This window comes from Pagrus major, chromosome 2, assembly GCF_040436345.1.
Source record: "Pagrus major chromosome 2, Pma_NU_1.0".
In the NCBI taxonomy this organism is placed as follows: Eukaryota; Metazoa; Chordata; class Actinopteri; order Spariformes; family Sparidae; genus Pagrus; species Pagrus major.
Window position 1 is genome coordinate 16,087,611 of NC_133216.1, and position 22,409 is coordinate 16,110,019.

Below are 22,409 nucleotides of genomic sequence, written 5' to 3' on the forward strand. Positions count from 1 at the left end.
ATCACCGCCGGGAGCTAGCTTAGCATGAAGACTGGAAACGGGGGAAACGGGGCAATGTTATGTGTTGAAAAATTGTATGTTGAAATACACATGTATGTAACGCTGTGATCCTGCCCTCTCACTGAAGTTACATAGTGCAGAAACAAGTGATAGGGGAGCGGAGTGGCTGAGACAGAGACACCAGCTGTTATTATCATTATTTTTTTTAAAGTTACAGAATGTTGCTTTAATGTCTGGGCCCATTGATGATCATTGTCACATCCAGCTCCTACAGGTAATGTCAGAACCACTTCGGGGTAGCTGTGCATGAAAGGGGCAATACTGTTACATTAGAGAAACTGAAAACTGTCTTCTGACATCCCTTAATCAATGTCAAACAGTTTAGTTTCTTTTTGTTCAAGCACAACCTCACATTGAAAACAGGTGAACTCTGCATTCCCGAAGTCCTCTGCCAGCAGCAGCAGCAGCAGCAGCACCGTCCACAGGAGATGAAATGCCTTGAAAAGCAACAATTTTCCATTCTGTTACCTTTATCAATGGAGTTTGACTCTGAATGCTGATGCTGACAGCACTACAGGAATGCTGGACTCATGTTGTTGGCTTTGTTGGTGTTGCTGCTGCTGCCTCTTGCCTTTCATGTTGGCCTGTTGTAATACCGATTGGTTTTTCCCAGAAAATGATGCAACCCTGGACAGTCTTTGGTTTGACTTTGGTCATCAAAAGACTGATGTTACGCTTGACCTCATGGAATACTACAATCCACAGCCACAACAAAGGCATTACACCATGACTGTTTGTCCAAGAGACATCATCTCTTGAGAGGGATTTCTCTCCCAGGATGGATAGACATGCAATAGATGTCATGTGAACAGAATGGATCAAAATAGTAAAAATACTGTAAACACATTAAGAATAAAGAGCAAATTTGGGCTCAAAACACTGCACTTTTTCTGTATGTGATAAAGTTTTTTGAAGGGATCACAAGTGTTGGGAGAAATCTGACATTTTTTGGCACCTGGACAAGAAAGGTGTTCATGTTTTTTGCAAACTGTTTCCCACAAATATCCATTTTTAAAAAATCCACTGATTTGTAGATTTTATTTTCTTGTCTAAATCTGAATAAAGGGCCTGACAATTACAGATTTTGCGATTTCACTTAAAGCTGCTGTGAGCACTGTCGTCATTTTAGCTAACTTCCTGTCCAGTTTGCAGTTGGTAATCCTCTCCCTCCTCTCTACATCACCAAATGAATGCTTAGCGGAAAAACACCAGACAGGATCCCGCTCTCTATGAGTTCTCTGTGGGCAGGGATACCAGAACAATTTCTTTTCTCTTTTACTGCATGAGAACGAGTGAAGAGAGACATGTGACAGAGTGGCTACTGTTGTAATATAAAACTTACAGCAGTTTTAAGCTGCAGTTCTCTGTGGCTAAAATTCATCAAAACATTAAAATATCTTTGTTTATAATGTCTTTATTGTTGAACTGAAAATAATGCAGGATTTGTTGCCCAATGAAAACACATACAGATGTATTGCTGTAACTATCATTTCAGGTTTGCCAAGTTTGCCTCGTTCGAACTCAGCAAAGGCCTCCGGGGAGATGCTCCAGGGGCTGCACACATCCGCATGATTATACCTGGAAGCTGCAAAGTCCACATACAGGTCATTAGTTTGCCACGGAGCAACTCCGCCGCAGCAGTGCTCAGAGTTACTTCCAGTAAACAACATTACTCAAACTGCAGGCCAGTCGTGGGAATAAGAGAGAGGCTGCTCAATAAGGTCAGAACGCCTGAATGAAGTCATTTACGGATGAAGACTGATATTCATGTGGCACTTTACAGAGTGTCTCATAACTTCATTTATTGGACGTCTTTTGTAATTTTTTGTTAAACATACACGTCATGAGAAGTCAAGTAGAGGAGCAGTGTAGCATGCATCACATTTTCATTGCAGGCATATAATCACAGTTAATGTGTTAAGAAAACTATATACAGCAAATAATAACAATAATAATAACATTAACAATAATATATGATTTTTCAATTTATAAAATTGCAAATATGTGGATATTGGCATAGCCACATTATACAGCAAGTAAATCGCCCCATCTTTAACACACATTCCAATCAGTAATTTTAAAACGAGAGAGAGATTAGATTTAAGATTAAGAGCTGACGTATCAATTTAACACTGCAATGAACACTGACTTGATATCTATAGGATTTGTAGAATATTTCCATTATCAAAACATAAAGTACACACACAATAAATAGCAGTTGTATGTGTGTGGTATACACAGATGGCTCCTTACGTGACAAGCACAATGATTTTTAGAGAACAATGTTACAGTTTTTCTTTTTCTCCATGAAACAGCTCATTGTTACAGACATTTCTTGTTTTACATTCAGTGATTTGGAGAACAGGGACTCCACAAACAATGCACATATAGAGCCAACATGCCTTTTGAAAAGACAAGTTTATCAGTCACTCAGCTCCGTAACGTTAAAAAGCAGATCGCAGTTTCCCCCTGTGGTGCGTTTCCCTTAACAGGATGAGGTATTTGCCAGAAGAGATGCTTTCATCCATCACTCCTTCCTCAGTCTGATCAGACGAGTCATGTCGCAGTTCAGCAGTGCAAGATCTTAATGAACGCCTTTCTGAACTCGACATTAAAGGTGGTGTATATGATGGGATTTACGGCGCTATTCACGTAGCCCAGCCAAGTGAAAGCGTTGTACACCTCGGCGGGGACCTTGCATTTTGTGCAGTGGGTGTTCAAGATATGCGTAATGAAAAATGGCAGCCAGCATATGATGAAGACACCTGAGGATGTACAAGAAAAAACTGAATGAATTATTAGAGAGAGACAGTTGAAGAAAAATACTAAGTACACCAAAATAAGGGTGACATATTGTAAGGAGAAGTTGGACTAATAGAGGTGTCAGGGGTATTTCCTTCCGTTGCATCACTGCCTGTCTTGTTTGCAAACTCTGTTTTAGGTCTAACCAAAATATCTGAGATGGAAATAACAATGCATGCACAGGCAGATGGCTGGGAGCTTGTCCAAAAGAAAAGTAGTTTTCTAAAATGCACATTACAGGATTAGCTTGTGGTAAATTAGAACAGAAACAAATATTTAGATGACAAAACAACCAGGAACAACAGCTCGTCTCATGCATCCACTTCAGAAGGGGTGTGCGCTAACGCTTTTAGCTCAGCAGCTCCAGATTTCAGCTTAAAAGAGGGTACAAATAATGCCTTTTCAAATCAATTTGGGATCTCAGTGCTTGGATTTTGCTGTACAATTGCCGTGGGTAGCCATTTTTTACTGTTTTTGTTTTGTCCCCATCTGCTTCAGTTGTTTAAGAAAATGCCATAATGCTGTTTTGCTGTGAAGCTCCAGAAACGTTTTGTCACTTCCACTTCAGTGTGTATACTCACATAGCACAGCATTTTAATTGATTGATTGATTGACTGATTCTATATTATTTACACCAAACGGAAAATTAAATAAAAAACTTCAGTAACAAGTGAACCAACTTACCCAGGACAATGGCTAACATCTGTGTGGCCTTCTTCTCCTTCTGCTGGGATATCTTCCTCTTGCTCATGGTCTTCACAGAGGTCTGAGTCTTGCCATTAGGTAAGGCCTGCGTCTGGAAGGCTTTGGCCACAACGGGAGCCGAATCCCCCAGGGCCCCCTTAGCAGGGTCTCCGTTCTTTTCTGCTTTCTGGCCCTCTTCAGGGGGTGTGGGAGGACTGGAGGTGGGGCTAGCGTTAGCCTTGTTGGGCATCAATAGCTGGTGGCTGGTGGCCGGAGTGTCTCCAAGAGCACACTGCGGCTGCTGCTGCTTCTGTTTCTGGCTGCTGCCACTGTTGTTCAGCTCATCCAGCTCAAGATCTTCTCCTTCGTTGACTCCATCTTTGATGAATATCTGAGCAAGGTCACAGAAGCATAGATTCAGATTCATTTTCATTTAGGTTATTGCACAATGGGTGACATTTAAAATAGTACTAATTAAAAAGAGTACAAATGATCCCACTTTGAGTTTTAAATTTAGGTTTTCTTCGCTCACAGGAGAAGACAGGTGCCTTTTAAGCTGTTTTCTCTTCTTGAAATGAAGGAAAACGTCAAGGTGACACGTTGCTAAATCTTTTATGTGCAAAACAAATGTGTTTCCAACAATTAAGCTTTTTGAGGAAAAAAAAAAGCTGGAAGCATGAGAACAAAAATAAAGAGCACACACCACTTTCTTCTTGTTGACAGGAAAACTCCCATTAGATTTAACAATCATGGTGCACAACCTCACATCCTCTGGATGAGTGCACTTATCCTGAAATGAAAACAGCTGTGTCAGGAAAGGAGAAGGTACAATGTCAAAGCACAACTGACAAAAGGGCTGTCTAAGCACAGGTCCCACTGCCTACCGGGTCAAATGAGGCTGCATCGAGCTCTGGCACAGAAAGGCTGTTTACCAAGAATGTGATCTGCAGCTGCAAGTCCATTAACCGGACAGCGTAAGAATCTGTCAGCTGAGATTATTTCACCAAGATGATAAAAACTCATCCAACAATTAACAGCATAAGTGGAACTTTATGTAAATTTTGTTCTTTTACTCCATAAAGATTATGTACGTAATCTGTCAATATGCTGCCATATAATGACTTTACGGATCATTAAATTATATGGTAATGTATAGTCTACACACTCACACACACTCACACACACGCTGAGCCATGCGTGAACATGAGTAATGCAGTGCACTGGATCAAAAGCATTACTTGGCTTCCTGTGCAGAGCCCATCGAGCTTCGGTATGTCAGTAAAATCAATAACCAGAAAAGCAAAAGGTCATGTGAGGGCCATCATATTTATGGATGTGTGACGGCTTTCGACACCGAAATAAATGTAAATGTAACACTGAAATTAAACTGAATGGAACCAGTTACATATAGAGGAGAAGAATAACATTTTAAATGCTTCAGATGTACCTGAGCCGTGCCCTTTAATCTATCGCCTTGAGTGTTTTTTTTTAAAGAAAATCCATTCTCTTCTTGTCTGTGCTTTTCCCTTCACCATATGTTCTTATGTTATACAATGCCTGAGCATAAAACCATGTAACATAATTGTTTTGAAAAAATATTTGATAGCAGTTTTATAAAGACACAAATTAACTCAAAGGGCAAGAGATTTTTTTATGTTATCTTTTCAAACTGGTTGAAAAAGATATCATTCTAAAAATGCTCAAAAAGTACGGAAGCCCTAAGCAGCCATGGGTCAATCATTATTTCCTTTGTTTTCCAGCGATAACGAGTTAAATTTTATTTGTTTTCTTGAGATCATGAATTATTTCTGTCATCATCACGAGATAACAACCGTTGTTTTCCCAAGGTAACAAAAAAAGTTTGGCAAGATTTCCAGATAACGAACGTTGTGTTCCCGAGATCACAATTTAATTATGTCATTATCACAAGAGAACAGCTGTTGTTTTCCCAAGATAATGACATGTATTAGCTGAAGCTATATAAGACCCAAAACACTGCAGGAACCGTTGCATTATGTGAAGCGATGTCAGATGAACAAGAGCATTTTGATCGTTGCGTTACAAAAACTATTTTTCTTGAAATCTCGAGAAAACAAGCTTTTACATCCCCGAGATAACGAGATAAATGAGGTTGTTCCCTCTTTTAACTTACAGATTAATGTTTATTACATCAGCAATGAGCCATGAGCCATGAGTAGCAACTGATTTAAGCTGAACATTTCCTAATTTATGTACATACATTATTATAACATTCAAACACACACTAATGAGGGTAGTTTCTTATCCCTAGGCCAATGAGAGGTTGTAGCCTACTGGACAGTTACATTGTTGCGCCTATCCCTTACAGTATCACATTAACAGTTAAATAATAAAACAAACAAGCTCATAAAAAGTTCATATTTTGCTTTGAAACTCACAAAAGCCGCCCATAGAGCAGTGTGTATGTGATGGTCCACTTTTTGTGAACCTTATAAAGTTGTTTTTTAATGATCTTGGGAAAACCACATTTGTTATTCCGTAATGATGACGGATTTAACTCGTTATCATGGCGAAATGCAGGAAATCATATGTTTGACCCGTGACCATTCAATGAAAAAAAAGCATGTGATACTATGTTAGGCATTTTTAAATGAAATGAAGCCTGCAAAGAGTAAAACTTTACACAAACACTGTCTATGTTACTTTAATGGCTTTAGTCAGATCACATACTGTCGACCTCAATGTTGATTTAGACGTTCAAAAAGCGCAGACAGGAGTGAGCTCTGGTATAATAAAGGTGTAAATCAATTTCACTTTCATATTAAAGCCATAAAGGTGTTCGTCGTAAACGGCGACCATATTGCTACAGCGGCTCACCTTCAGCGAAGTGGCCACATCAGGGTCGGCAGCCTGACAGACGCGCTGCTTTGGCTTTGTGTTAACACGTTTCCTGCGCTTCCTCAGGACCACATAAATTTGCACATAAACCAGCAGAGTGATGATGAAGGGAACGTAGAAGGACACGATGGAAGAGTACACCACAAAGGCTGGATTGGCGATCACACAGAGAGACTCATCACGAGTTGCTGTGGAGATAAGCACAGGGTGAAAAACGGTCTCAGACTGCATGTTATGTTCTATCCAAAATTGTTTTCTTTATGCGAGTGTGGCTGTATTGTGTCTTTTTTCAATGTGACTCTTTAAAATGTTTCTAAAATAAAATGGGAAACTTAGTTTGGTTTGAACTTGCAGCTAGCAATGAAGCCTGCTCTTTGATTTCCAAGATGCTGCCATAGCCCCTTTTTGCTGCCAAATGTAGAGATCATATCATCCCAATTTTCAACTCCCTGCACTGGTTGCTTGTTAATTTTAGATTTACATTTTTAAAGCCAGCCAAATTGGCCCTGAGCAGCTCCCAACTCTCTTAACTCCCTTCTCACACACACACACACACACACTGAGGTGACCATCCTGTCTCTTCTGGACTCAAAATGGACAAAGTTCAGGCAGCTTCAGATTAGTCAACAATTGTTGCCACACAGGCAGGCATAACAACCGATGATGTCACAGTAATTGTGTAGTTCATGTTAACAACTCGCTATCTTCACACTTCAAGGCGGCGGTGCCTCAGGAGGTAGAGAGGGCTGACCATTAAAGGGCAACACAATTTTACATGAAATGAGGTTTACTTGTCACAAGGAGCATTTCTCAGCCTGTGAAACCAGTTGTATAATATATTATTTAGCTTGGGAAGGAGTTTTTAAAAGTCGGAACACATAATAGGCCAGTTACAATCTTTAAAGGTGTGCTGTGCAACTTTTTAACAGGCCTGTAAACAAATGAAGAGACAGAGCTCTTGATACATGGTGAAGTCCCTCCCCTTCTGGTGGACACAGTGGGACCTTATTTCTGAAAAGAATATTACTGTTAATTGGGAGGGACAAGCAAGTCACAGTTTGTCATAAAACTGTATTAGACTGTGAAAATATATTATTGATGTTGCCTCGTTTAACACTCACCGAAACGTTTTACAGCCGATCTAGTCAGCTAGCTCAGAACCTACTAACTCTACTTTCTTATTACTACAGCTGTCAATATGGCCAGACTTTTTGAAAGGTCTCTCTGTGCCAAGGTGACAGCCATGTTGTACACTGAGCGGTTTTACTCAAAACAATATGGTATTTTTCTGCAACTTTATTGACTTATCTTACTCATCTTAAAGATAGACAAACATTATATGTGTAATTAATGGCACGATTCAAGCAAGAAACGAAAAATATATCTCCAATAATAATAATAATACAGACTTTTCCCAAAATAAGGTCCCTGCAAGCGATAACTTGAGTTTTAGATGTACTTTAAAGGTGCAATGTGTAAGAATTTCAGTTTAAAACAATCCAATTAGCTCAGCTTTGGTTGCATTAACTTTAAACCATTATTTCTAACCCCAACTTTATGAAAGTCACATAATAAATTGCTGTAATACTAAAAAAAAACCCTGTACTCGACCCCCTGTCCACGTGTTGAAGAGCCCTTGAGCATGTCAAAGGTACACTGTATGCATGAGTGCATGTGCGTGGGTGAATACGCGCAAATCTGAGGTTGTGATATTCTGTGTTTGAAATCATCAACAGACACCCCTAATACACATGATGTCCCTCCACAGTTTTAGAAACTTTCAGTGCATTGCCAGAACATTTTAAAGATGAGCTGCTATAGCTTTAAACACTAATCTTGATGGTTGGTGCCGGTGATATCTGCTTTCATGTTCCCTGCAGCTTACACAGGCTGAACACAAGTGAGCTGCAGTCACAGCTCACTTGTGTTCCGGGGCTCACAAATCTAAACGCCTGAGTCTTGGGAGAATCGACATCACATCAAGGCAGTCAGAGGGATGAGTGAGGCATCAAAGTGACAGGATGTGAGCCACAGGAGCTGGTTAGCAACAAGTCTAAAAATCGCTTAATCGTTAACAGCCTTAGCTGTAATCTTCTCTCAAGCCCCTGTTCAGGGAAATAAGCAACCAAAAGGGCTAAGGCTCACTAACAGTAGTTACATGTAAGTATGAAGTAATAGTTTACTTGCAAGAGCTGACGTGTATATATCTTGTATTCACTTTTGTAATACAATGCAGTAACACCAGACGCGGACATACTACATTAATGAATAATTAAGTAATGATTAATTCATAAATATCTGAATCAACTGTAGGTTACTTTTTTCATGAGTTGTTCCTGATTTACTATGAACCACCCACTGATTGGCAGGAGCTAGTGATCACTCATTCATTACTAATTATTAAATAATTAGTTTCTGTTTTTGTGTACCTTTAAGTAAAGTGAGACATCATACTGAGGAGTTAGCCAATAGACTCATTAAATACTAATTACTGAATCATTAATTACCCTTAATGTTTACTTTCAAGTAAAGTGAGACATCATACTAAGTAGTTACCAAATAGACTTGAGTAACGATGTTGAGTAATTGATGATTAATTAATTAGTATGACTAAGTAATAAGTATTTAATCGAGTATACTTGGTCACTACTCAGTATTATGTTTCACTTTATCGAAAGGCACAAAAAGAGTAACTAATGATTAAGTAATCAGTTGTTAATGAGTCGTTACTGGTTAATGCCACTAAAAAGTTGGTTGTCATAGTTAATCAGGAACACCTCACTACTCTATGAGGAAAGTGGTCAGTATGTCAAATCACAGATATTCTTGAACCAGTCATTACTTAATGGTTTATAACTATAGTATCTCCCAGTCTGGCATCGAGTAACTCATCATTATCTATTATTTAGTCCTTGAATTAATTATTAAGGAATTACTCATTAACAATTCATTAACTATCAAGTCGCTCCTGATTCATTCCTTACTTGCTCCTTAGTAACTACCCATGTTATTGTATGCCTTGTTGTAAAGACACTAATAAATGGGCACTGATGTTAGCATTCTGCTTTAGTGCATGGGGGGAAGCATCTAAAAGATACATCAGCTACCTATTCACAATGTATACTGTGTGTGTCTTCTTGGTATTATGTAATGTACCCATGAATAATACAGTGCAGCACAATAAGTGCTACCAATTTAGTCACATACCATGGGAAAACATGTTTGTTTCATCATACTCCTTCTTACCTGTGTTGTTTAGGCCAAACAATAGGGGACATGATATGGCGAAAGACAGTACCCACACCACAGAGATCATCACTGTGACCCGTCTCCTGGAACTGTAGCGAGTATTGTAAAGCATTGGCATCGCAACTGCTGTGTAACTGTGAGGGGGGAAGAAAAAATAGACACTTTAGTTTGAATCTATGAAAACATGACATTCAACAAAACAAGGGGGGTATGACAAGGTCAACAAAGATGTGTGGTTGGTGATCACTGGAAATCTTAGCTCAAAGGAGGACAAAGAATGTGAAGCCTACAAGTGGTTAAAGCCAAAAAAATCCCTTTGGAAACAGCTATGTGCTGTGGACATGAAGAGGAGGAACTGTAAAGAGGGCTGTGTCTCAAAGTAAAGACCTTATCATTTAACCTCACTGCAATGGTTGACCTTATTACTGGGTTTCTGGTAATTGCCAGGAAATGCACAGCTTTTTACCGTGTGTCATGCATTGATTTTTGTGTAATTTGGTCTAAAAGACTTAGACATAAAGCCAAGTGGATAAGGCTTTTACTAGACTATTTTGACAGTTATGGAGAGGGTATGGAGAGGTTTTCTTGTCCCAGGAGTAATAATGCACAGTACTTTTACAAGGCCAAAAGACAGAAAATGACTGGTTTCACTGGGACCACAGTACATTATTTGTCCATCTGCACGTCTGACAATCATCTGAGGCTCAGAAAAGCACATAAATAATACTATTATTGTTCTCCATTTTGAAATGTGGTGGTAACTCACAAAGAAATGTAGCCTTGTGCCAACAAAGGCAGTGAAGAAGAGCGCTGCAAGCTAATAAACAAGGATATAACACAAGGAAAATGTTTGTAAGCTTTGTGAATGCTTTATGAGGAAGGAAATGCTTTCAATACATTTGTTCAGCCTCAAGGATGCAAATGATGAGTTTTGGTGAGTAACATTGAATGTAAACATAGCGTCCTTTAAAAGAAAACTTCATAGGAAACATCTTCAAGCGCATCAAAATTTAATTTGAATGTGGAAGAATCTGTGCTGCATAAGATTTATGGCTGGTTGGTAGTAATAGTGTAAAAATAAGCTACAGCACTGGACGGTATGAGAAAACTGATGTGTTTTTTGAGCATTAAAGCATGTAAACCTATTCTAGTAGTGACCCAAAATAAAGTTATGAACCTAAAAATGGCATAATATGTCTCCTTTAATTCATTGGAGATGATTCTCCAAAACCGTTGTTATCAGGATTAGCATTATTATAGTTTATGTCACATTAATAGGATTATTATGTAGAGCTTTGAACTTATGTAGTTATGTAAACAGTTTAAACAGACTTTTGCTTTTCTCACAGTATTTGGAGTATTTTATTGTATGTAACCATATGACTGAGTGCACAAACACAAAGTCTTGTAAAATACTTTTGTTCACATCATTCAATATTTAAGATTCAGGATTAATTAAATTGTCATTATACAACAATAAACTGTATAATGAAAATCATTATGACTCACTGAGAGCATCATGATAGGGGAATGTCTTGTAGTACCACTTGTAAACAATCTGCCTTTTGGCAACACAATTTTTAAAATCATTTTTAGGCCTATTAGTCTGCTTTCAGAGATGATGTTGCTGATTTGATTGGCCATTAGTGGAAGTTTCAAATTATTCATGTTTTAACAAGAGATTAGGCTAACTGACTATTCTCTTTTCTGGCCTGTGGTCAAAGTAAGCTGTCGAGACTCATGCATACGCACAAAATAGAGCCCATATTGTGATCCCCTCCTTTTGGCTCCACACTTGTGAGTAAGAACAAAGTTAGTAGAGACAGAAACAATCCTTTGATGTATAAATTAGGATGCTGCCTGAAGCTGCAGAATTGATAAAAGGAAAGTGGAAATTTTGCAGTGACTCTTCACTGAACTTCAATAAATCAGCGTTACACGGGTGGACACTGAAATGTACTCAACATATTGGGAAAAGGGAAAGTGATCGTGTCACACTCATCCTTTTCATGATTTATATTCACAAGTGCACAGCAAGCGGGCACAAGTCAAATAAATAATATCTAAATGTTAATATCGCTGCTCTTCCTCTCTGCTCGTAACATTCATTTCAAATACACACAAACAATCATCCACCATGGGATTATTCACACTAATAAGATTTTTCTCCACATACGGTGGACATTTGCATTCTAATTCAATCACTTCAGTAGGAGTTGAAATTGTGCCCGTGTGTAACCATACAATGAATATTTATTTTCCATATGTATTTAAGATGAAAATGCAGCCAAGCAGAAAATCATGTAAGATAAAACTTGACAGATTTCTGTAACATGAAAACATGGAAAATGTTCTTGGAATTCTTCATTTATAACAAACCAAGCTCTCACACTTTCAACTGATTGTCAGCAGTACATGATTACTTCCTACAGTTCTTTATTAAACGTTGAGCTTTACATGCCCTTCATATGAACAGCCTTTGCTTCGTGATCTACTTTAATAGAGGCGCTGCCATTAATCACAGTCATCATGCAAGTGACGGCTAAATAAGTGAGTTATTTTTGTACATGGCATTATTGAATCCAGAATGTCTTGTGACAAAACAGGCATTGTTGTGAACTGTCACTTTAAATAGTGCTTTCTTTATTTGTGTAGGCTATAATCAACATTTTTATATAACAATAAATGATTATGTTTGGTTGTGCAAGGGGTCTCTTGCAATAACAATCTCACAGCGAAGGATCACTTAGCTCTGCAGTTCCCGTCAGCTCATTGTTTGTTTTTATATTATTGGTTTGATTTGCTCTCACCACTGTCTTTCATAGCATCGTTTTAAGAAGCAGCAGGCAGCTGTATTGAGTGAAAAGCTTTAAAGATCTGCACAGCACCAAACAGCAGACGGACAACGTTTCCAACCAGCTGGTGAACATAGTGGAGCATTTAGCAGCTGAAGAGCCGGATATATTACTCAAGAGTTGTGAGAAAGAACAAAACAGAACTAACAGGAGAGTCAATTTTGGACTTATATCTATCAGGTCAATGAATATCAAAGTTCCACATCTGATCAGTGTATCAATATGGTAAGCTTATGTTTGTTCAACATAAACGTTTTCAACACATAATATTGTGATGATGTAATTGTGATGAAAGTATTGTAATGATGATGAGTTTTGTTTGTAGTGAGCACCTACATTATGTCTCACAGATTGTTACAGACCTGGGATTTGTACAAAATTCTACATAATGTTGCTTTAAGGATCCATAAGGATGACCTTTGACATTTTGATGCCCGTATTGCATATATTGGGTACTACTGTAAAAAAAACCCTTTTCCTCTATCTTTACATTTTTGTTGATAGATGTTTTTCTTGTGATGCCTTTTCCTTTATCTTTCTCTCAGCTCACGTTTACACACACGTGGTACCTGATTCTTTTACGCATTTATTTTTGATTTATGTATGCATTTAGATCAACTAATGTGTATATATTCATTGACATGATCCTGTGATTTGCCCACTCATGACATTGGTTGTTGAAGTCTGTCGCTAAAGATACTGCTCCACTGTATTGTTTGTGTTATACAATGGTCGACTTCGACTTTATTTAAGTTTATGCTGACAATGTGCAGGTGTCCACAATTTTGTCATTACATTTCATGTTTCCTACGCACCTGTTCACTAGATTATACATACTCTTAAGTCCTGAAATTGCTGCAGAGTGTCATATTGAGAAAGTCACATTAATAACCCTGGAACATCTGGTGAGCAGTAACAGGCTATTCCTGAATGAATATACATGAAAAAAAAGTGGAAGGTTGTGAAATTCGTGTCTGGAAAGGCCATTTAGTTTGTATAAAGACATATGTATGCAATTAAAAAGTAGCTGTCTCCTCTGTCATTCAGAAGGAAAGATGTCCATCTAAAATCAATTCAGGATACATGACAGGCAGGACTAAACAATCTGTGCAGTGGTGAACTCACCGATCAATGCTGATGGCACAGAGATTGAGGATGCTGGCTGTACACATCATCACATCGAGAGTGACAAAGATGTCACAGTGGATCTTGCTAAAGCGCCACTCTCCCACCACCTAGAAGAGAAAAACATCAACAAATGGCAGCTTACAGGAACAGTCAACAGAACAAAGTCGCTGCAAATGATGTGTTTTGCTTCTGCAAAACAAAGCAATCCTGACAGTCAAGTCTCCTTGGATATTTCCTTCAGATTATTTTCCACACCGGCAAAGGAAAGAGAGAGGGAGTAAAGAGCAAAACTATGATAAAATGAATACAGAGAAAGGAAAGTCTCAACTGTTCAACAGTTCAGCATAGTGCTCTGAGGTGTGAGTGAAGTCTGATAGAGAACAGATTGAAAAGGCGAGGGGTTGTTATCATATGAAGAGATAACTACAGGTGTAAACAGCTGTCATACATATTCCACAGTATACACAACATCCAGATGTTCTGTTACATTCATGTGATTGAAAGAATGTTACCCCTGACATGGTGGAAATTGACAGATTAGCTGATTTGATTGTTCAGTGACTTCATGACTCTTCACATCTATTCACTGACACCAGGAGGAATTAAACACGATAGATTAGTGCAAACCTATAGACACCCTCACCCTGGGTGAGATGATAATCCTTTAACATGCATCCTGGTCTGCAGCCCCAGGTGGCGTTCAATCAAACACATAATCAAAACCTATTTGTATTCAATCCTCTGTGCTACACATGATCAAACCCAGAGATGAAACATCATCAGTGATGCTCTGACGGGTCCAAAGCCGCCCACCTTGCCTGACACTACATCCTACCTGCCTCCTCTCATGGCTCTGTAAAGGGTAAGAGAGATGCGTGTGTCAGAGGAGAAACTCCTACCTCTCTGTGGATGATTAATCTTTGTCCCTAGCCTGTGTCTTCCTCACATTTAGCACCATCTTAAAGAGCTCTTTGTTGTCGCTGGTGTCTCCAACACTAGTGGTGATTGCAGAATGATCTGACAGCATAATGACTGCCCTTCTCCCTGTTGCAGCCTCTCTGTTCTTTTTGTTGTTGTTGCATTTTTCTAACCTTTTCAACATCTCCACACTATCCACTGCAATCACTCTGCCTGTTTCTCTCCTTTGCAACCACCACTCAATTTATTGTCCTTTATATGACAATCTACTGTTGCTCCTCTCACCAGCTCCACCAACAAAAATCTTACTTTTTTACATCTTCATTAATGCTGCAGCTCAGCATTACAGGTTCATATGGCTGCAGCACAAGTCTATCCATGTGAGTGTGGGGAAACACATTCACTGAATATTAAACTACTGCATCTTGTCTAAGGCATGAAATCAACACAAATACAATGCTAAAAGAGGATAATTATTATGACATACTGAATGTGGGATATATGCATTTTCTCAATTTTGTCGTTGCTATTTGACCTATTTCATGCATCCTGACCACTTCTCCAACTTCATTTATACTTATTCACTCTGTGCACATTTGCATTGCAATAATGACTTAGAATGTATCACCATTCTGGTTTAATATGCAAAGGTAAATGTTGTGAAATTGAGTTGAATTGAAGTAATGGGGGCCGGTGAATTGTGAAAGTGGGATAAATAGCAGAATTCATAACTTGTCTTGGTTTTATAAAGACAACGATGAGTTTAACCCTTTCGTAATTTAAAGGTATAATTACATTTTTGTTTGTGTCCATCTACAGTACATGGAGTCGTTGTAAGTCTGTTATTCTTTTTTTTTTGTGATTGAAGTCACTAGATTGGTTGTCTTGAAAGGATGATGATGGGGTGGGGGATAAGTTGCAAAGCAGGGGAAGGATGGGAATTATACTGGAATTACTTCATATGTTGAGTCTGTTGATTTATAAACTGCAAAAAAAGTGATTTTTTTTCAATTTGAGATGTCTTAACACCGAAATACACTATGCATTTCATCTGAAACCTGACAGTCTTTATGGCATTAATGATAAAAATGATTTAAAATAAAAAACAAAACAAAAACAAAACTCTGCTCTGATCTGAAGCAGTTTACCGACAGTAGGGGGAGCTCAGAGATTTCTTTTTAACATTTGGATTTAAAAATGGATGCATCTTCACTCCTGTTTATTAACCTGATTGCAGCATGCAGTGACCTGCGGAGGTGACCTCCACTGTTGTGTGTTTATGTAGTGTAATGTTGACTATTGATTGGAACTTGAAGGGCATAACGAGGAGAGGGGTATAAGAGAGAGAACCAGAGTCTTTGGTGGTTCAGTGGTGGTTAAGTGGTTGAATTTAAACACACAGACACACACACACCCCTAATGTGTGTAATTTCTGACTATCTCACAGCTCATTTTGGGGTGAATTAACACTTGTTATTAACACAAGTGTGGCGCAAAAAAACACTAGAAATCATTCATTCGCCATCTTCCTTCCTCACTATCTGACTCTATCCTGGAAGTTACAGCAACAGACAGAGTGCACTCAAACAGGTGCTAAAAAACACATAACATACATTTGCACATATAACATGTCAAAAATTGACAAACCTCCCATTACCGATAATACAAATGATCTTGGCAGAACTGGACACTTTTGACTGATCTTTTTTCAATTTCCTATTCTATAGTTGCAGACACATGTATGACTCCTGTAATTGCTTTTAATAATTCAGTTTTGAAGCTGACCATTTGTTTTGACTTTGAACATGTTGTCCTTGTATGAGTTAAATGTTGTATCCTCTATGTGATTACCTAACGAATTACTTAAAACTACTGCATGTAATCACTGTAATATGTGGAATACAATAAATATTAATGGCGTTTCTTCATGTTCATTGAACAACATGTTTTGCTCCTCTAAGAAAAAAGGCCATACTGAAGAGCACCCAAAGGTGAATCATTCAAGTTTGGCATGAAATTCCCCAGAAAGAAAAACAGTAGCATTTTATTCACCTTGACTTAAAAACAAACTCTGGACTTCGAGCCATACATAATGTTCCCTCCGTATGCTCTCTAAATCGGTCACACTTGGCAGAAAGCGAAAATTGTGGTAATTAATGCTAATTCAGCATTTAATAATAAAGGGCAAGTTGAATGCACTGCCCACACTCTGTGACTAAGCTGTCACTGTTAGTTCATGCTGATACATAATCAACACAAGAAACTCAGTCAGGCCACCGCCTGTGACGTGAAATTAGAAAATCATTAAGTCTTCTAAGATAAAGGACGGAAAGGAGTGTGGGTGCAGTGGGATTGCAGGTTGTTATGTTTAATAAAAAGAGACAGACAAAAAAAACACAATGTTGTGTTTGTGTCATTAAGTGAAGATAATTGAGTCTGTGATGGAAGAAGCATGCTCTGAAGAACATGAGATGAATAAACAAATAAAAACCTCAAAGCTAAAGCTGCTGTAAGCACACGATCCGACTAAATATTTAAGGTCACCTTCACCTCCACAATATATATGCAAATCTATAGAGATCATTATAAGCTGGCTGATGTTTACCTCAGAATGATATGAAGTATGTTTACCTCTCTGTAGAGCACCTGCAGACATCAGAAATATTAACATTCCCACTTCTTCCAACTTATTTCCAAGCAATTATACCAGTCCAACTGCTGCTGTCTCAGTTAATCCCACAAGCCAAGATCTGATGAGCATCGACTCAAAACACATGCTGGGTAATACATTTTGACTTTGACAAGCACCCCGTACTTAGTTCTCAGCATAGTAATTGGAGCAGGACTCCTTTTTTTAGGAATAATATAGGGATAAATGGGTCATGTTATTGGCACAGAATCAGTTGGGACAGGAAACCATAAACATTCGATGTGTGTGTGTGTGTGTGTGTGTGTGTGTGTGTGTGTGTGTGTGTGTGTGTGTGTGTGTGTGTGTGTGTGTGTGTGTGTCACCATCCCCTCAAAGATGTTTTCAGGAAAACATTATGAAACTGTAATCAATTCCTAACCTAAATGAAATAATAATCATGATGGTTTCTGATCCAGATTTAAATTCCTGGGGCTCACATAAATTATTTTGTGACTGAATTTGTGTCTAAATGTACCCGTCAAATAAATAAATTAAGAAAAATAGCAACAACCCTGTAATGTATGTCCACTTACAAGTACCCAGTTTCACCAACACTAGATTGCTCAAAGTTTAATTACGTCTGATGATATTTTTTTTTTCAATTGGGGCACTTCACTTCGTACATGAAGGACACTTTACTTGTCAAAAGGATCTGTGGGTCTAATTGGAGCGCTCTCAGGCCTAGTCCACACAGGTATTTTTGGAAACTTCAAAATAAAAAATACCTCAGTACGTTACCGACTTGCCTTTTTTACTTGTAGTTTCTATATATTTGTCATGGTGCAGGTTTTTATTTTAAGTTTAATTCTGTAGGTTCTCTCCTTGTGTGGTATATCTTACTTTCCACCTCCTGTCTGCGTCTGTTTTCATGCCCTTTTTCCTGCTCACCTGTGTTTCTGTGCTCCACCCCCGCCAGATTTTCCCTCACACAGCTGTCTTGCATCAGCCTCGTCAGCCCAGCCCTGTTCCCAGTGTTTTCCCTGCTTAACAGCTCCGTCCATGCTCTCGTTTCCTCCGCTCTTTCCCCTCGCCTGTGTTTTTCTGCCTTTCTCTGCCTGCATCTCATACCCTCGTTAGTTTAGTTTTTATATTAGTCCAGTCTTTACTTCAGTTTTTCTCAAGTCATCTTTTTTTTTTGCCTGTCCCTGCTATATATTTTAAATAAAACTCCATCCATTGATCTGCCTGCAATCTCCTGCATCTGGGTCCACCTTTTCTGCTCTCAGACAATGCTACAGGTTCCAGGGCTTGTACAAAGGCAGTTTTTCCTGAAAACAGGACAAAAATGTTGAGGCATTGAAACATAACTCACAGAATCCTCTCGGATAATACTACTTTTAATTGAAATATTGCCATGTGTGTTTGTGTCATTCAAAATATAGACAATATCATCCATTTCGTCAATGTACAAACCCAAATACTCCACAATATCATAATAGCCTAAATAATCCAAGGTCACATTTTGAAAATAATTCACTGATAAGAGCCAATTAGGAAGCCAAAGTGGGTGTCTGCATCATTGTTTTCGTCATGTATTTTTTCCACATCCTACACACTAAAAATTTTTTTTGATATCTTCTGAATCCCTTTTCCCAAAGGTCTGTTTTCAGAGGCCTTAAAGCGCTGTTTACATTTGTACAAAAGGTCAAAATGCATTCTTTTCAACAAATATATGTGTGGACAGGGACGAACGTCTGAGGAAACAACCTTAAAATCTGTGAGTCCCCAAACGTTATCGTACTTCAATCCTAAATCCCTGGAATATTCCTTTAATCCATGATACTGAAGTAGCCCTCAACAATTTCTGCTGCTTGCTCCTGTCCTCATTTTGTAAAGAGGGCTGCGTGACAAAAGTGGGTTTCTCCAAAGATAAACAGAAAAAAGCTGGGGATACCAGCAGAAACAAGAGAGCCGCTGACTGCTGAATAAGTGTTCGTGTAACCTGATGCTGGTTCTGCATGTCTCCACCTGTATAAAGTTACAGGACAGACGGCCATCAAACTTTATACTAAATACATGCTGTCCCTTATATTTAACAAAGCGTGGGTGAAGGTTCAGAGTTCCACCTCTCATCTCTCTCCAAATGCGTTAACAATAATAAAGCACACACCTGTGCAATTAAAACACTTGAAATCACCAGAGACTCACTTTGCTGCTGCGATATCTAAATTAATATTTTACTAAGAAAGTTTTATACTATAATTTGGAGCTTTGATTCGAGGCCGATTAATATTCAATTCCTGCTTTTTCGAAGCTTTGATGTAGGCTCCCTGCCTGTGGACACAGCTGCCCACGTCAACAGAGAAAGGAAGTCAATAGTTTTAATAAAAAACAAACACAGTATGTAGGTTACATACTTCATGGAGAAAGTTTTGTCTGATAACTACTCCTAGCAGAGTGCTGCAGTGATGAGTCCTTAAACCTGAAGGAAAGTTAGCATTTTTTGCACTTCTGGTTCTCTCGTCTCAAAGTCAGTGGGTTTTCAAATTTGTTCTAAGACATAAAATATGGCAGTAAATACTCCAATCATGAATTTTAAAGCTTTACATGTCTTACAAAAGGCTGTTGCTAACAAGTGGCTAAATGAGACTACAGAGGATGTTGGGAACCGTCACTACCTGATCTCAGGCTGTGTGTGAAAAATCACTCACTACTACCATTTTGTAGTGTCATTCGAATGTATATTGAGATTATTATTCCCTCGACTCAACGTATTCCACAATGCATCATGAAAAGTAGTTTATGACAGATGGTCACTAACCAAGCATTGTATACCATCATGCATTGCACTGGAGAGAAAAATGAAATTACCCTTGTGGGGTCTCAAAGTGTTTTTTTGTTTGACTGATGAGCTCACTATATATTCTTCTATATAGGACTCCCTAGGAAGGGAGCAGTGAATGAGTGGGTGATTTTGGACGCAACCTGAGTTGTGCAAGCACAAGGGCGTCCGCCATCTTGGACAGTTAGGTAGGACAACATCCCTTGAAAAAAACACACAGGGAGCTACAGCAAAATCGGAAATTTGTTCAGTTTAGTTGTGATTACGATCATTTTCGCTACTGATTGTCTCAGAAAGAGGTACATGCTTGCCTGTCATAGCATAATATTTTTTAAAATTTAATTCAATTCAGTACAATTCAGTTCAATGGGGCTTTATTTACATATTGCCAAAGCATAGCAAGGCAAGGAAAATACAATTTATACAAATATTAGGACAGTACAAAATCATAATCATAATTAAACAACAAACAACAAAATCTGGTTTTACTGTAGTTCGGCATGAGGTTTATCCAAGTGGTGTTGCTATACCTAGCTGACCTAGATGGTGGAAGCCCTTAAGCATGTGCTACTCAGATCAGGTAGTGACAGTTTAATGTCCATTAAACATCATCACAGCCAACGCAGAAACTTGTCTACTCATGAGGCAAACTTCACCAGCAAACTATTCTAACTGAAACTTGCAGTTGCAATTGCATTTAAGCCTCAAAAGAGCTTATTTTCTTCAATAACCCATTGGCTCACTGTCGAGGAAACCAGGGCGATGCTATCTTCCAGGTTAGCCTACAAAATGACTTCATCCCTGATGCACTCTATGATCACAGAGAGGTTTTTTAGTTTATTGGTAACAACAACAAAAATAAGATTACTTTTTAGAGAATAACACTTTCACCACTGTGCTGTGTTTACAAACATTCATGGAGACACCCTATGGATTTATATACTGTAATCTGATCAGCGTGATAATCATCATGACTCACTGAGAGACACAGGAGGATTAGAGTCCCTGTAGTCTTAGATTGCCTTTCTCTACATCAAACAGCGTGACCTAAAGCCTGATGGTCAAAAATAACCCCTGGACCGAGGAGATAGACACAAGAAATGAGCAACAGTCTTTCTGAGAGATAGCCCGCATCCTGTCTGCTATTGATTTAGCAGATTGGAGGTGATTTTATGCCTGACCCGAGTCTCTGTTGTGTTGTAGGCTGCACTGGTTAGCGGACATTGATGTGTCATAACTGCTTTAAAAAAAAGACAGGTCTGCATTATCCCACACAGCGGTGAATTTAAAATGATGTATCTTAGAATTAGGAGGAATTATTCATAAACTTCTGACCTGTGACTGACTAGACAGGTCTGACATTTTAATGTTGTCACATGGTGTTGCTACATTACAGGCCTTTAACCACGGCATGACTGATATTTGCAATGCTGATGTGAAACATTTTATCCGTCACCCTTGTTTCACCTTGAGCCTCTTGACCTGCTGATGACTGCTGGCAGCATGCTCAGCTCAAACCATTTTCACCTGTATTTTACTTGCTCCAGATGCGAGATAAATGTCTGTCGTATGCATAATATACTTTCGTATTTTTTGACCTCTTAATGTCAAACTGAATTCTATGTTTGAAATTGATTTTCTTTGGTTTGAGTCTGCAAATCACTTCCTTTTGGTTTCTAATGCTTTTCCAGTGACACAAGATAAACACACAGAGAAAAAGAGGTGTACTGTACATACAAAGATAGGGAGAACATGTCATGTCAGGTTATTTATTCCTTTTCCAGTATGTATAAAGTGTGCGTGGGTGTGTGTCTATCTCCATTATCTTACCTCTAAGTAGACGACCCAGGGCATCACCAGTGTGGCCACCAGGAGGTCAGCGACAGCCAGGCTGACGATCAGGTAGTTGGTGGTAGTCTGCAGAGCCTTCTCTCTGGACACAGCCATGCACACCAGCACGTTGCCGAAGACGATGACGAAGATGAGCAGGGTGAGCAGCATGGCATAGTAGTTGTAAGGGTGCTTGTGCTCTTGATCTGTTTCGTTGAAGCTCCATGTTCCATTATCAAAGAAACTGTCGTTGTAGGCATACTGGGTAAAGACATCCATTAGCTGTGAGTGACGAAGGCCAAGAACAGGCCCTGAAAAACACGAGAGGAAACAGTTATATTAATGTGAATGTTTGCAGTTTATGAAGCAAAAACACTGCAATGTTTTTTAAGTGTATCCGTGCAGAAATTGCTTCGCAGAAGCAACTTGTCTATTAATCTCTTCTACCCCACTGCGCCCAGTAATGGCTTTATCTTTATAATAGATTATAGTGAAGGGTTCCAAAAGTGTATAAACTGAAGTAAAATGCATCCAC

At 38.7% G+C, this 22,409-nt stretch overlaps 1 protein-coding gene across 1 annotated transcript; it reads right to left on the bottom strand.

The window, feature by feature from the left end:
- Positions 1-1,997: 1,997 nt before the first annotated feature.
- drd2a (dopamine receptor D2a) lies at positions 1,998-22,177 on the bottom strand. The gene is made up of 7 exons (XM_073488655.1): positions 21,875-22,177; positions 13,653-13,762; positions 9,670-9,806; positions 6,403-6,611; positions 4,250-4,336; positions 3,547-3,937; positions 1,998-2,825 (listed from the first exon to the last, which is right to left on the bottom strand). The coding sequence occupies exons 1-7, from the start codon at positions 22,151-22,153 to the stop codon at positions 2,629-2,631; spliced, it is 1,410 nt and encodes a 469-aa protein (XP_073344756.1). The 5' UTR covers positions 22,154-22,177; the 3' UTR covers positions 1,998-2,628.
- Positions 22,178-22,409: the final 232 nt, after the last annotated feature.

Coding starts and splice junctions, on each gene's coding strand:
- drd2a (XM_073488655.1), bottom strand. CDS start 22,153: ATGGATGTCTTTACCCAGTATGCCTACAACGACAGTTTCTTTGATAAT. Junction 3,938..4,249: donor CTGTCAACAAGAAGAAAGTG/GTGTGTGCTCTT, acceptor GACCTTGCTCAG/ATATTCATCAAAGATGGAGT. Junction 2,826..3,546: donor GATGTTAGCCATTGTCCTGG/GTAAGTTGGTTC, acceptor GTACATCCTCAG/GTGTCTTCATCATATGCTGG.